This window comes from Bufo bufo, chromosome 6 (genome assembly GCF_905171765.1).
Source record: "Bufo bufo chromosome 6, aBufBuf1.1, whole genome shotgun sequence".
Classification (NCBI taxonomy): domain Eukaryota; kingdom Metazoa; phylum Chordata; class Amphibia; order Anura; family Bufonidae; genus Bufo; species Bufo bufo.
The window spans coordinates 100,563,929-100,580,225 of NC_053394.1; the positions used below are offsets into that span (position 1 = coordinate 100,563,929).

Consider the following 16,297-nt stretch of genomic DNA (forward strand, 5'->3'; position numbering starts at 1 on the left):
ACCATAGCCTGGAGCGCTTCCATTTTTATAATTTTCATATTAGTAACATGTCTATCTATCCAGTGATTTCCCTAATTCTACAACCTTTCTGTCTTGGTGTTCCAGTTTCAATGTTGAGGAGTGTACAACAAAGCTATCCATCTCATGTTTCGTAAACAATTTTGCATGAGAAGGCATCTAAGGGTGCCTTATACCTTCAATAGCATAGCCTTCCTGGCACCCCCATACACATATATGGTTAGCTCGTCAAGTGTGTATGTGTTTTCAGTGGGTGGAGAAGAGTAAGCCACTGCCAGTGTTCTCAAGTGGAAGTTTATTTCCTAGATGAACAAAAAGATCAGATGTTGAAATTCAAAGCCCCCGATCCTTCTCTACCATGACATCACCTCTTAGTGGAGAATTAGATTGTTGTCTGCTTCCACCTGACAATAGTCTAAATGTGTATGAGTGCCTTTAAGACATGAATAGCACATCACCAAGATAAAAGTTGAATGTAAGATAAGGTGGATTTAGATGGGCAGATAATCAGGTAGATTAGAGAAATTGCATAGCACAGTAATCCCATCGTTTTCCATTATCTTGGCCACCTCTACATTCAATCATTTCATGGATAGGGTTGCTGGACCTCCATACCACTAGCAACTATTTATTACTGGTCTTCAAAGGATCAAAAGACACAATTCCCTTAAATCATGATGTTTTATTTGCCAGATCATCAAGTGTTTGCATTCACACACAGTAACCTGCAGATCTTTAGATCAACATTTTTAGCATTCCTAAAGATCTTCCATTTCGCCCATCCAAGGTGACTGTGTACGATTATTCACACATTGAGAATTGATACTATGATAAGCGAAGATTAAATTTAGTTGAAGTGTACTCATTATTATTAAGGCATGTAAAGGACTACAGAATTGATGTCCTATCATTAAGATTGACTGTCAGACTCAGGTCGGTAAGTGTCTGGCACTCCAGCAAGCTGATAGGCAGGGGGGCTAAGTGTTAGACCCCAACTAATCTGCTCTTAAGGGTTTTGTAGTCTCAGGCGATAGTCTATCCTGGGTGCATCACATCTTCTGCATTTAAGTTGCCAATAACCCTGCCGCATTTGGTGCAGTGCTGACGGTTTTCATGAGACTTATTCTTTTGTTATATTGATCCTTATGATTTTTTCGAATACTTCATTTTTGCTCGTATTTTTTTCCTTTTCCCATTTTACTTTTCCGTTCCCCATCCCCCACGTAGATAAAATCTCGACAAACAGAAAAGCCTGGAGTCTGGCCAACTGCAAGCGCTGCGCCTCTTCCTAAGGCTGTGAATTACAATCTGTTGTTGCTGTGCTGTTCCTCCGGTTGCCAAAGCAACAGCAGAAGAGTGAATTAAAAGCTGGGTGGACCGCCTCGTCTAAACCGCTGGAGAGGAAAAGAAAATAAGATTGCAAGGGCATAAAAGCAAACGTGATCAGCGCGGCGAGCCTAAATTAGGAAGTTGGGTGTATTTACAAACTGTGCATACGTTTTGATGGGGATAATTATGTGTTTTTGAATTTTGTTTTGAAATTGAATTTGCTTGGACCGATTCCCGATCGGAAACAATAGGCTGTTTTTGGCACATAATGCTATGGCTTACCATCGTCTTACGCGGAACGCCGTTATTTTCATGCAGACCTGGAAATGAAGGTGCAGGGACTGAAACGTGACAATTGCCAAGCAAGAGAGTTGAGGCCGAATTGTTGGCTGAGCTTAAAAGACCAAAAAATGACTCCTCTTTATTTCCTCTAGATATATACTTAACCATGTGCTGTCAGTGGTGATTGTAAGCTCTTGTGAACAGGGTCAGTTACGTCATCAGTATTCATGCGTTGTTATATCCCGTGCTACATGCTAGATTTCTCTAGGGCGTGAAATCCTACAGTTTTTATAAATTAGTGACCTCTTTTTTTTAACATATTGGGGTAGATTTATAATGCTTTAACACCATAGGCGAAAAGTATAGTGTGTGCCAGATTTACTATAACTTCCGCCAGAAACTGGTGTGTCATAAGTTGTAGCTGAAATCTATGCTGGTCCCTAGGTGTACATTTGAATTTTTGGTGCATGTAAGGTCAGAGGTGCCCTTAATTTATCAAGAGGCATCTGCTCTTAATAAATTACGCACATCTCTGGTATACAGAGGATCAACACCAGGGTATGGGCAGACTAGATGGGCCAAATGGTTCTTCTTATCTGCCGACACATTCTATGTTTCTATGTCAAGGTTCCCCATTGTTCTAATGCATCTAAAAATAAAAGTGAACCTACTATGTAAATAAGGGTCCATTCACACGTCCGTAGAATGGGTCCGCATCCGTTCCGCAATTTTGCGGAACGGGTGCCGATCCATTCATTCTCAATGGGGATGGAAAGGATGCGGACAGCACACATTGTGCTGTCCACATCGGCATTTCTGGTCCGTGGTTCCCGAAAAAAATAGAACATGTCTTAATCTTGTCCGCAATAGCGGACAAGAATAGGCATTTCTATAGACGTGCCGGGTCGGTGTATTGCGGATCTGCAATACACTACGGACGTGTGAATGGACCCTAAGTCTTACTCTCCTATCTTTGTGTGTCTACAGCTCCTGTACAGACCTATATGTCTCCATGGTAACAGACTACAAAGAAAACCTGTGTAGTCTGATCCTGCAGTCATATTATTACCCACATGCCCCCTGTTTCTTGCTAACCCAGAAACTGTATGCTAGTAAAGGGCTATTTTCACTGGCCGATGATCGTGAAGAACTCAGACCTTTGTTCACCTGTTCATAGCCAGGTGACCGCATCTTATGCGGCATTAACAGTCCTCAGTTGTCAGCAGCACATTGTTCTGCATGAACGGCATGTGCTGCTCACAGTAATGGAACTGTATGTTCCCACATTCAGTGCTGATGATCGCTCCATATAAATGGAGCTAAATGAGCGCAGATCGACAAACTATATGTTTCGGGGACAAAATCTGCTTGCGTAAATGGACCCTAAGGAATAGGGGACAGATGGAAGAGAGTGTGACTGCAGAGTCGCACCACAAAGGGTTTGTTTCTAGTCTTTTACCATCTAAAGACATAGATCCACGTAAAAGCTGCGGGGCACTGTACCAACATTTTCAGTGGAAACGTCCATCAGATACTTGTAATGGTTTTCCAGACCACCAATCGTTCCAACCTGAAGTATATTTTATCTCAGTGTCCAGTTTATCTCAATGTGTTTTTGCCAGTTAGAAGCTGACTATAATGCTTTTCAAAGAAATACTGAAATTCCAGAAAGATGTCTGCCCCTATAATCACTTCTGCATCTTGCTTATCCACGAGTCTCCAAACTTGCATATGTGAATGATATTGGCATTTTTAAGCTATTATAAATCCAAATTTCCCATAACCCCCACTCCCACCACTCTCCCTGTGAAACCGCAGACCTCTGTCTTAGCATCGTTCTTGGCAGTGGGACTTGAACAGTAAACATCTGAGATCCCCCAAGCTTTATTGTGAAACCAAGGAAATACTGTAGCGTGCTCCATCCCTGCAAATCCTAAACTGACCGGCTGCCGTAACCCTCAAGTCATGGGAGTTCTCATGGCAAGGGGTCAAATTCCCTTTTACTATTCGTAATGTGTGACTTATGTTTTTTCTTCTGTGCCTAGGAGCTTCATGCCTTAGATCTTGATATTTTGTCACAGTACATTCAGAGCGTGGAATCCTAGTGTGTGAAATAACAAATTGGTGCCTACACCGCAAGGGTCTCAGTATCTTCCGCTCTACCAGAATAAAATGACTGTATAATTTGTATGGCGTTTGCTGCTTGTTTTCTGTCATTTCTCTGGGTATACTAGTTTTCTCTGACCTTCCTAAAAGATGCTTGTTAATTGGCTTATGTAAGAATTGGCCTTAATGCCCCTTTACACGATAATTTATTTGATTAAGGGACATTCAAGCCGTTAAGGTATGAACGACAACCATTTACATGAGCAGAGTATCATGTAAAAATGTGTGTGATTGTGTAACTAAACTAAACCATTATCGCTTGTTGTTTGATTGTTCAGTGCTTTTATACTACTCGATAACTGACCGCTTTCACTCGATTTTACGTTTCTTTCAAATGATTATCTACTCGTGTAAGGCTTCTTTCACACGTGCGTAGTTAATTCGGGTATTGAGATCCGGCAGAGGATCTCAATACCGGAATTAAATGGATCCGTTTTGATTTTGCACATCAGGATGCATCCGTTCCGTTAGGATGAGTTGTGTGAAATCAAAACGGAAAAATATTGATCCGTCACTAAATACAATGAAAGTCAATGGGTGACAGATTTGTTTTCTTATGCTCCTTAAAAACCGGATCCGTCACCATTGACTTACATTATTTTCAGTGCTGGATCCATTTTTTTCTGTTTTTATGACCGGACACAAAACCGCAGCTTGCAGTTTGCATTCCATGTTTTTCCCAGTCCCATCAATAGAAAGGACTATTCTTGTCCACAATACAGTCAGGAATATGCACACGAATCCACAAATAATAAGGCTATGTGCCTGGCCCTATAGAAATTAATGGGGCAGCATAGTATCCACACATAGTCGTGTGCATGAAACCAGAGATAAATATTACATAGACAGATAAATAGATGGATGTTACGTAGATGGATAACTAGATAGATGTTACATAGATGCTTTCTTACACCAATATGATTTAGTTTATTTATGTTATAATTTACTATTTTGAAAACTTTAATAAAACTTAAATTTACAATAAATATAATAAATATTAGTTAATTGATATTAGATACTGTAATATATATTATATAGAGTTTAGATAGATATTAAATAGATATTAGGTATTAAATACGGTAGATATCAGACAACAGATTAGTTACATAGATAAATAAATGTTAAATAATAGATATATAATAAATATTAGTTAATTGATATTAAATAGATACTGTTTATATATATATATATATATATATATATAAAATACGGTAGATATCTCACCATGGATAGATTAGCTGGATAGATGATAGATAGATAGATAGATGAATTAGATAGATAGATAGATTAGATGCATTGATAGATTACATTTTGTGTCCTGTAGCTCTGCTGGGTCGTCCTGAATGCCCGGGTGATTGTGACTCTGGTTTTGTTATGCTTGTGGTTTTGTTTTGCTGGTGTGAGCAGTTTTGTAGGAAGCGGGAACATAAAATGCAGGCCTTGTGATAAACAAGTTGTGATTTAATTGCGTTGTAATGTTGATGTTTATAGGATCTTTTAAAATGACTCTTTAAATACAAACGGCGGTGTCGGCTGATGGGATTTTTGTTGCTTGCAGCATTAATATTCTATTGATGTGATTTGCAATAAAAAAGGTAGACAAAATGTACAGTATGGTATACTGATTGGATGGTCGATGGGATATTGTGGTGAGTTAACTTTAGGGATCATGCACGGTGGCGCAGCTCCCGTATGGCGGTACACCGAGCCATACTGCCTCCATGTGCTGCTCTCCAAGCCCTGTCAGACTCTGAGTGGATAGAAATATTCACTCCTAATATCAGAGCGGATAATACCTCCAAATATACGACTTTTGATGGAGTATGCCATAATTTTTTGTATTTTGTACAGAATCGTACAGAAGTAAAATCTTCTCCCCCACATGACATCTGATTCCCAGACTCATCTTGTTCATACATATATCTGTATAGCCTACTATCAAAGGAAAAGCTGTACTCTTTTCTTTAAATGTTCCTTTTACAGGATTGAATCATTGTACCCAACTGTTTTGGTTCTATAGATACAACAGTTAATGCTAGGGAGACTTATTATTGGGCCTATGGTGATCCTAAAGGGGTTTTTATACTCATAGGCCATCAATATCAGATTGTCAGAGTTCCAACTCCCCACACCCTCATCGATCAGCTATTCCTGAGTAGCTCCCGTGCTGAAAATAGGAGCCGTGGTGTAGTGGACAGAGCTGGTTACTGCAGCACTGCTCCCATTAAAGTGAATGGGGGCAGTGCTGCAGTAAACAGCTCTGTCTACTACACAATGGACAGAGCTGTGTAATTCTGGAACTAGAGATACTTGGGAATAGCTGATTTGTGTGGTTGTGGGATGTTGGACCTCCACCGATCAGATATTGATGGCTTATCCTAAGGATAGGCCATCAATATCAAAATCCTGGAAAACCTCTTTAAGCAGTGCTGCACTTACTGAGTAGATTGGAGGGGCTTCATTAGTCTTGACTTCCACTACCAGGTTAAAGGGGTTCTCCGGGAATAAAGAAAATAAAAATAGTTAAATATTAATTTATTATAAATATATTCTTAAATACCTTTCATTAGTTATAATGGCTTATTTTGTCTTGAGAGCAATCATCAGGGGAAACAAAATGGCCACTGTCCCATTAGTCCACACATAACCTGTCCTGATCACACATGAGGACAAATTACTTTACAACACTGAGGTAAAGAGCTGCCTTATCCTCTTCTCTTCTCTACTTGTCAGGGATTATGATCCTGAATACAGATGATAATAACTTTAGCTGAATCTCTGGGGAATTTAGTTTATGAGGAGACATGAGGTACAGAGCGGATGGACAGGACAGGCTGTGGTAATGGTGATCAGGACAGGTTTTGTGTGTGCTAATCCTAATGATTGCTCTCTAGACAAAACAAGCCATTCAATGTAATAAAAGGTATTTGTGAATATATTTATTATAAAATAATAATTAAGTATTTTTGTTTTCCTGGAGAACCCCTTTAAGTTTCTGAGTGGTATAATATCTTATTTATCTGTCAAATTTCTCACATACAGTACGTCTGAGAACTACAAATACCAGAAGCAGTTAACATGGGGTTATAATTGATGATGCCTACTGTCTGCTTACTTGTGTGTACTAGGGTACAGTGAAAACCACTACAAATCCACTTGGAAAGTTGTGTTGAATATGAGATTAAAGGGGGCTTCCTCTATAGGTTATAACTTCCTGATTGGTGTGGCTCCAACTGTCTACTGCAAGCCTCAAAATCACTAGTTATAAAGGGGTTATCCGATATTTAAAATATCCCTCCCAATGCCCGGGCCCCTCGTATACATCATACTTACCTGCTCCCCGACACCCTCGTTGCTCCAGGGTTTGGTTAGCCAATTGCAGGCCGCAAAGGAAATGAGCCCCCTTGAGGCTGGTCACCGTTGCGGCCTGCTATTGGCTGTCCCAAATACCCCTTGTTGCTGGATGTTTTGATCCGCACGACTGGGAGATGCAGCGGAGTCCGTGCTGGGATCCGGAGCTACCCGGTTGCTGGGGAGCAGGTAAGTATAATGAATACGAGGGGCCTGGGCATTGGGGGGATCTTTTAGAATTTGGATAACCCCTTTAACCTGATAACCCTAGAGACCTGTCATGACAATCAAAATTGGAATTTCTCTTCAAAAGTGTTTCTGACCATTTTCTATTGTTGACCTGTGTCATTAATGGGCAACCTTCCGCATTCCAGCTAAGGGGAAACAACGACTCCCAGCATGCTCCATTCATTTCTGTGGAGTTCTGAGAACAGCCAAGCAAGTGTGCATCCTGGGAGTCAACGTTTCACCACGGCTGGAGTGCCGGAGGTTGCCCATCACTGACCTATGTGATCGGTGGGGGTCTGACACCCGGAACTCCTGGTGATCAGCTGTTTGAGAAGGCATCGGTGCCCCTGGGAGTGCTGTGGCCTTCTCTCATCTCGCCAAGCACAGCTTCAATGTGGTCTCAGCAGCACCTAGGCCATGTGACCAATGAACATAATGTCAGATGGCCTAAGGAAAGAAGCGAGAAGCTGATTGTCGGGGGTTCCCGGGTGTCGGATCCTCACCAATCAGATACTGATGACCTATCCAGACTTAGCATTAGTAGATAAGTCTCGGAAAACCCCTTTAACTTGCCCATAGAGGGATCGGCTGTAGTATAATCGGGTTGGTCATGTCAGTATAGAATAAATACGGGATTTTTTGGGATGATATCTTCACATCTATCCCATATTTATTTTATTTATTTCTTTTTTATTCCGACTAGCTGTCATTAATACTTGTATTATTAAAAGGGCAGTGAAACTGTCCTCGGAATATGTTATTTGCGCTTTGTTGCTGGCTATTTGCATATAGAACTGTTATAATTATATGTAAGCCCCTGGTAATTTATAAAAGTGACACTCTAGGAGCGAATTCCCTGCGCATTTCTTTAAGAACACGCTGTCAAGGTTTTTTAAGGTTAGGCTGCAGTGGAAGAATGCTACATTAATTGCTGCGTGAAGCCGGGAAACTGAAAGCAGGGCATTTTACTGGCAGACATGGCCAAGCAAGACTAGCCATAAATCTCACAGTGCGGAACGGAACATAATAAATTAGATTCAGCTGAAGCCCGCTTCCAGATTATATAAAAAAAAAAGTTTCTTTGTTCCATTTAGTTTCTAAAATCCGTGACTCTTTTTGTCTGCAGGCAATGTTTTTGTCTAGGATGTTTGCTTGTTTCATGTGTGGGGTGTAATGTGGGGAAACGTGATGTAGGCAGGGAATAAAAAAGAAAAAGTTTATGATTTCAGATTACAACCATTTCCTTCCTTCCTGGTCTGGCAAGTTTGTTAGTGACTCAGTATGTGTGTGGTTGCGTTCCTGCGATCAAGGGGACAATAGGGGTAAAAAAAACAAATAGTATATTTTACATATTTAAAGGGGTTCTTTCAGTTTTTGTTGAAGACCTGAGATCTTCCCTTCCTGACATGTCTATGTTAGTCAGAATAGATGGATGGCATACAGATGTCATCCGTTTTTTTTTTGCAGATCCGCAATTTGCAGACCGCAAAACACATTGCGGTCGTGTGCATGTAGCCTTGGGGCTCGTTCACACAAATGTGTGCTGCCCGTTTCCATATTGCGGGCCGCATTTGCAGATCCGCAATACACGGGCATGGTTCCGTGGCCATTCCGCATCACGGATGCGGAACCATTCACTTCAATGGGTCCGCAAATCCGGAGATGCGGAACGGGAGCACCAAATGGAACACCACGGAGTGCTCTCTGGGGTTCCGTTCCGTGCCTCCGCACCGCAAAAAGATAGAACATGCTCTATCTTTTTGCGGAACAGAGGGATCGCGGACCCATTCAAGTGAATGGGTCCACGATTCCCATGCGGCTGCCCCACGGACGGTGCCCGTGCATTGCGGACCGCAATTTGTGGTCCACAGCACGGGCTTCACACATTCGTGTGAACCAGCCCTTACCTGCATGTTCTCTGCTTTGAAATGCAAATATTCCAAGTGCCGGCTGAATCTGAATATGTTAGAAAGTACAGACGACATCTCATCCTATATTCTCTCCACTTGGTAACCCCTGTTCTCCCTCCTCTGCAGGCTGGTGTTTGGTATGCTGTACCCAGCCTACAATTCCTACAAGGCTGTGAAGACGAAGAATGTGAAAGAATATGTAAGTAGCACATTATGAAATGCAGACTTTCTATGGCCTTTTACGCTCCAGGTACATTCCATGTCTGTGCTCTGCAGGGATCTTTACACAGTTCATGTTGATAATGTGCCTCCATGCAGATGTTTTCACTTTAAGGGGAAGCAATAGTCTGCAGTTGTATTATTTTCCACAACCTGTTCTCGGTCCCCTTTGCTGGCTTGTTGGTTTAGTTATTGTGTCTGTGTTTTTCAGACACAATGGCCTGGATCTATGCAAGAAAGGAGAAACGAGTATTTGTGCTGTTCATTGGGAATAGGGAAACCTGAACATTATTATACACTTAGAACTCCTGGTCAGCAGCACAGAAATCTACAATTACACTCCGATTTTTTTTTTAACTTTAGGAAGGCCGTTGACGATAAGCAGTAAGAATAGAGCTACGCGGTAACATGGATAAAGCTGCTGTCAGACATTTCTTGCTTGCAGTTTTCTGTCTGTATGCCCGATCTGTGCACAAAGTAATGATACCATCTAACCCTAGTTTTAGGGTACTTTTATACGGCTGTCATTGAGTGTGGAACCACTGTGTCAACCAACAGATTTGACTTTGGTGTACTCCTAAGGCCTCTTGCACACAAACTTTTTTTTTTCTTCCCGTTTACATTCCTTTTTTTTGTGTTCCGTATACAGAACCATTCATTTCAATGGGTCCGCAAAAAAGACGGAATGTACTCCGTATGAATTCCGTTTTTGTATTTCCGTTTTTCCGTTCCGTTCAAAGATAGAACATGATCTATTTCTGCCCGCAAATCCCGTTCCGTGGCTCCATTCAAGTCAATGGGGTTGTAAAAAAAACGTATGTCTTCCGTATCCGTTCCATTTTTTGCCGAACCAAATATTGAAAATTTTATGCCCAGCCCAATTTTTCTATGTAATTACTGTACACTGTACAGTCGTGGCCAAAAGTTTTGAGAATGACATAAATATTGGAAATTGGAAAAGTTGCTGCTTAAGTTTTTATAATAGCAATTTGCATATACTCCAGAATGTTATGAAGAGTGATCAGATGAATTGCATAGTCCTTCTTTGCCATGAAAATTTACTTAATCCCAAAAAAAACTTTCCACTGCATTTCATTGCTGTCATTAAAGGACCTGCTGAGATCATTTCAGTAATTGTCTTGTTAACTCAGGTGAGAATGTTGACGAGCACAAGGCTGGAGATCATTATGTCAGGCTGATTGGGTTAAAATGGCAGACTTGACATGTTAAAAGGAGGGTGATGCTTGAAATCATTGTTCTTCCATTGTTAACCATGGTGACCTGCAAAGAAACGAGTGCAGCCATCATTGCGTTGCATAAAAATGGCTTCACAGGAAAGGATATTGTGGCTACTAAGATTGCACCTCAATCAACAATTTATAGGATCATCAAGAACTTCAAGGAAAGAGGTTCAATTCTTGTTAAGAAGGCTTCAGGGCGTCCAAGAAAGTCCAGCAAGCGCCAGGATCGTCTCCTAAAGAGGATTCAGCTGCGGGATCGGAGTGCCACCAGTGCAGGCAGGTGAAGACTTTTGGAAGATGGCCTGGTGTCAAGAAGGGCAGCAAAGAAGCCACTTCTCTCCAAAAAAAACATCAGGGACAGATTGATCTTCTGCAGAAAGTATGGTGAATGGACTGCTGAGGACTGGGGCAAAGTCATATTCTCCGATGAAGCCTCTTTCCGATTGTTTGGGGCATCTGGAAAAAGGCTTGTCCGGAGAAGAAAAGGTGAGCGCTACCATCAGTCCTGTGTCATGCCAACAGTAAAGCATCCTGAGACCATTCTTGTGTGGGGTTGCTTCTCATCCAAGGGAGTGGGCTCACTCACAATTTTGCCCAAAAACACAGCCATGAATAAAGAATGGTACCAAAACACCCTCCAACAGCAACTTCTTCCAACAATCCAACAACAGTTTGGTGAAGAACAATGCATTTTCCAGCACGATGGAGCACCGTGCCATAAGGCAAAAGTGATAACTAAGTGGCTCGGGGACCAAAACGTTGACATTTTGGGTCCATGGCCTGGAAACTCCCCAGATCTTAATCCCATTGAGAACTTGTGGTCAATCCTCAAGAGGCCGGTAGACAAACAAAAACCCACTAATTCTGACAAACTCCAAGAAGTGATTATGAAAGAATGGGTTTCTATCAGTCAGGAATTGGCCCAGAAGTTGATTGAGAGCATGCCCAGTCGAATTGCAGAGGTCCTGAAAAAGAAGGGCCAACACTGCAAATACTGACTCTTTGCATAAATGTCATGTAATTGTCGATAAAAGCCTTTGAAACGTATGAAGTGCGTGTAATTATATTTCTCTACATCACGGAAACAACTGAAACAAAGATCTAAAAGCAGTTTAGCAGCAAACTTTGTGAAAACTAATATTTGTGTCATTCTCAAAACTTTTGGCCACGACTGTATATGCCATGCTTCCGTTTCCGTTTGCGATCAGCAAAAAACAGAAACCAAACGGAATGGCAAAACGGAACGGAAGCGCAACGGAAACGGAAGCACTACTGAAACAAAAAACTTAAAAACTGATCCATTTAAAACAGACCGCAAAACACTGAAAAAGCCATACGGTCGTGTTCAAGAGGCCGTTTTTTCCCCCCTGTTTACTGGCCGTTTTTTGCGTTCCGTATACGGTCCGTATACGGAATCATTCATTTCAATGGTTCCGCAAAAAATACCGAATGTACTCCGTATGCATTCCATTTCCGTTTTTCCGTTCCGTTTAAAGATAGAACATGTCCGATTATTGCCCGCAAATCATGTTCCGTGGCTCCATTCAAGTCAATGGGTCCGCAAAAAAACGGGATACATACGGAAATGCATCCGTATGTCTTCCGTTTCCGTTCCGTTTTTTGCGGAACCATCTATTGAAAATGTTAAGCCCAGCTCAATTTTATCTATGTAATTACTGTATACTGTATATGCCATACGGAAAAACGGAACAGAAACGGAAACAAAAAACGGAACAACGGATCCGTGAAAAACGGACCGCAAAACACTGAAAAAGCCATACGGTCGTGTGCAGGAGGCCTTAGGGTGTTATCCTGGCAGTCCCCTGGTTTTCAACCTTTAATACCTGTACAGGGACAGGGCTCCAGACTAAAAAAAAATATTTAGGAGCCAAATGAAATTTTTAGTCGCCAAATTTAAAATGCATATAATTATGGTATAATTAAAAAAAAACAAGTGTCTTAGCTTGTGTAGTTGCCCATTTGTCTCTCCTTTTGATTCGTTCTTTTTACCCCATCAGTCTTGAGACTCTTGAGGGTTTGTGCACTAATTTCTATGAACTCTCAGTCTAGCCAGATTCACATTGCTGATCATTCTTCCTTGATTCCTAGGTGCTGGGCCTTAGCTCATTCGCTTCCAGGCCTCCTCTGCTTGTGTTAGGCTTCTCCATGAAAACATTTATCTTGATGCTGCTGCAGCCAATCACTGGCCACAGTGGAGATCTGATCCCCTTGCATCACATGACCATTTAACATAATGCAAGGGAAGCAGTGGTCAGTTATTGGCTGTAACGGAGTCAAACAGGAAGTTTTCATGAAGGGACTCGAGACAAGCAACGGAAGCTGGGGAGCAAACGAGCCGGGACCCAGCACTGGGGATCAGGTAAGTATGATCACCAACAAAGGTCCTGCCAGTCTCAGAAATTAGTATATACAAACCCTTTTAAGGAGTTAATTTTTTTTAAGGGGGTTTTAAACCGATATTCTTCTATATGTTACACAGGATGGGTTCTAATAAACTATTCCCACTGCACTCCTTAAAAGGCCAATCACTAAAGAGAGGCGCCACTGCAACCAGTGACCACATCAGCAGGCATCAGCGATTACACTGCTGGGGCTCCGATCAGAAGCTAACACTGCACTATGTGGCCACTGCCACCAATGAATATAACAATGGGGGGGGGGGGGCGCCTGTGGCAACTGCGCCACAAATGATTATAATAGTTATAATACTGGGGGGGGAGGGTTGGGGACGCACTGCGCCACCAATGATTATACTTTATAATACTGGGGTCTATGACATGGTGCTGCGATCCCTGGCAATTAACCCCTCAGGTGCCGCATAATTGCCATTGATCGCAGCGCCATGTCAGAGGGCAGGTGCCGGGTATGTGATACCGCTGCTGGCACCCGCTGCCTACACTTAAATGAATGTGTTAATTATATTCATTGGTGGCGCAGTGGCCACAGTCCCTCCCCTCCTCCTCCCTGCTATCAGCCCATTGGTGGCAGCGGCACAGGGGGGAGGGACTGCCTCCTTCTCCCCTGTGCTGCTGAGGAGAACATGGCACGTGCTGAGAGCAGTGCTTGCCATGTCCTCAAACAGACACTAGGCTGCGCAGCAGCGCAGCCTAGTATCGTTAAATAGTAAGACCCGGTATTGTATCAATCCGGGTCTAAAAGTACCTCTTCAGCTGCAGCACTGCGGTCCACTCGCAAATGGCGACAAGACTAAAAAGTCTTGTTGCCACCTGCAAATTTAAAGGCGCTTTGGCGACCGTTTTGGTCACCATCTGGAGCGCTGAGGGATCTGGACTTCGCTACAGAGGAGCCACTATTCCATTACCTCCTAGTGCACTCTCTTTATGATTGACTGCTTACCCACAGGCGTCAAGAGAAACCAATGCAAGTCACTGAGGGATTAGGCACAACCATAGTCAGGGATAGGCCAAGGTCAGGGCAGGCAGAGTACATGCAATTTGATAAACAGTCTGAGGTCAGAGCAGGCAGCGAAGGGTCAATAAGGAGGTAAGGCACAGGTCATCTCAGACAGCGGAGCGTAAATATCCAGGAAACAGGCAAAACTCAGTACACAGGGAGATAACCAAATTCAGCATACCTTTGCAGGAGCTAGCAAACTAGGAACCTATTGCTAAGGTACCCTCCCACAGGTTAGCCAGTGAATTAATGTGTGTGAGTGCTAGCCCTGTACGAGCGGGGAGGATTGTGCGTGTTCCTTACAGAGAGAGGAAAGAGGACTCATCGGCAAGAAGCAGGCTGCAGCCTGCTGAGATGGACAGCCAGAAGGCTCTGGCGGCCGGTCCCCCCATGAGGGAAGAAAGGTAGGCCTGCAAGTCTGGGTGAAGGGAGAAGGAGACCAGAGGTGAGCAAAATGGAAAACGAGGCAGTGGGGCATGAACTGCCGATATAACAATTGCTGTCTTATCCTTGGAGACATTTTCTACGCCACTTTATGGCGTGGAAAATGGTCTTAAACTATATCAGACAGTCGGCGGAACCAATCGCCAAAGTTACCGTATATAGAGACCTTCCCCTCTACATAACTTAGACGCATCTGCCACCAGCGCAGAAGTGTTAAGACTGGCGTATAAATCGCCGGTCTTTAATAAATGATCCCCTATGTGTTTAGCATTTGGATCTAGTGGCAGTACTGCTTTGGGAGCACTTATGTAAGATGAATACATAACTACAATGGTCTGCTCATGTCGTCAAAAAGTAGATTGATTAGTTAATGAATGGATAGGATAGATTGATTAGATATATTGATTAGATTAAATAGATTGATTAGATTGGATGGATACATACATAGGTGATTAAATGGTTGGATAATCAGATGAATGGATGATTCGATAGATAGATAGATAGGCTGCGACACTAGCGTTGTGAAATCGTGCCGCAGTTCTCAGACAGCCTATTGTCTGCATATTTTCCAGTTGCGGCTGGATCTTTGCCGGTCCCCATTATAGTCAATGGCACCGGACGGCAAGGCTGTGGCTTCCGGCAATGCCGAATCCAGACAGACCCAGCAGGCTGTTCCCTGCCGGAACAGTCTGCCGGATCTCACAATGCTAGTGTAAAACTAGCTTTAAGGATCTATTAGACTGGCAGATAGACAGCCAGATCATCGCTAGTGAGCGTTCGTAGTAACATAGTAACATAGTATATAAGGCCAAAAAAAGACATCTGTCCATCCAGTTCAGCCTGTTATCCTGCAAGTTGATCCAGAGGAAGGAAAAAAAAAAACTGTGAGATATTATTACACTCCAGAAATACATCCAGGCCCCTCTTGAACTCATTTAGTGAACTCGCCATCACCACCTCCTCAGGCAGAGAGTTCCATAGTCTCACTGCTCTTACCGTAAAGAATACTTTTCTATGTTTGTGTAGAAAACTTTCCTCCAGAGACAGAGGATGTCCCCTTGTCACAGTCCTGGGGATAAATAAATTATGGGAAAGATCTCTGTATTGACCCTTGATATATTTATACATAGTAATTAGATCTCCCCTCAGTCGTCTTTTTTCTAAAGTGAATATCCCTAATTTTGATAATCTTTCAGGGTACTGTAGTCCACCCATTCCAGTTATTACTTTAATTGCCCTCCTCTGAACCCTCTCCAGCTCTGCTATGTCTGCCTTGTTCACAGGACCCCAGAATTGTACACAGTACTCCATGTGTGGTTTGACTAGTGAGTTATAAAGTGGTAGGACTATGTTCTCATCACTTGCATCCATGCCCCTTTGTCACGCCCTGCCTTGTGGGTGTTCTGAGGAGATCTGTCAGAGTTGCTGCACGTGACTCGATCTGACAGTTTGTTTTGTTGTGGGTTTGAACAGAATCACACCTCCTCCCAGGTGTTGTTCTTTAGGTAATTGGTGAGGCTATTTATTCCTCCCTCTCCCTATAGCCTTTGCGGGTTATAGTTTTACCTTGTGTGAGCTCTGGAAGTTTGGTGGATTGTCTGTTCCAACACATCTCTAGATAAGTCCTTTTCCATTTTTCCTTCTGTGTCTGTTTTTACTAGGCCTCTAGGGTGA

At 42.6% G+C, this 16,297-nt stretch overlaps 1 protein-coding gene across 1 annotated transcript in view; it reads left to right on the forward strand.

The window, feature by feature from the left end:
- The window catches only part of REEP3 (receptor accessory protein 3), a 189,120-nt gene that overhangs the window by 46,976 nt on the left and 125,847 nt on the right, over positions 1 to 16,297 (forward strand). The window contains exon 2 of the mRNA XM_040438869.1: positions 9,411 to 9,483. Within this exon, the coding sequence (XP_040294803.1) occupies positions 9,411 to 9,483 (73 nt within the window). The remainder of the gene's footprint in view (positions 1 to 9,410; positions 9,484 to 16,297) is intronic.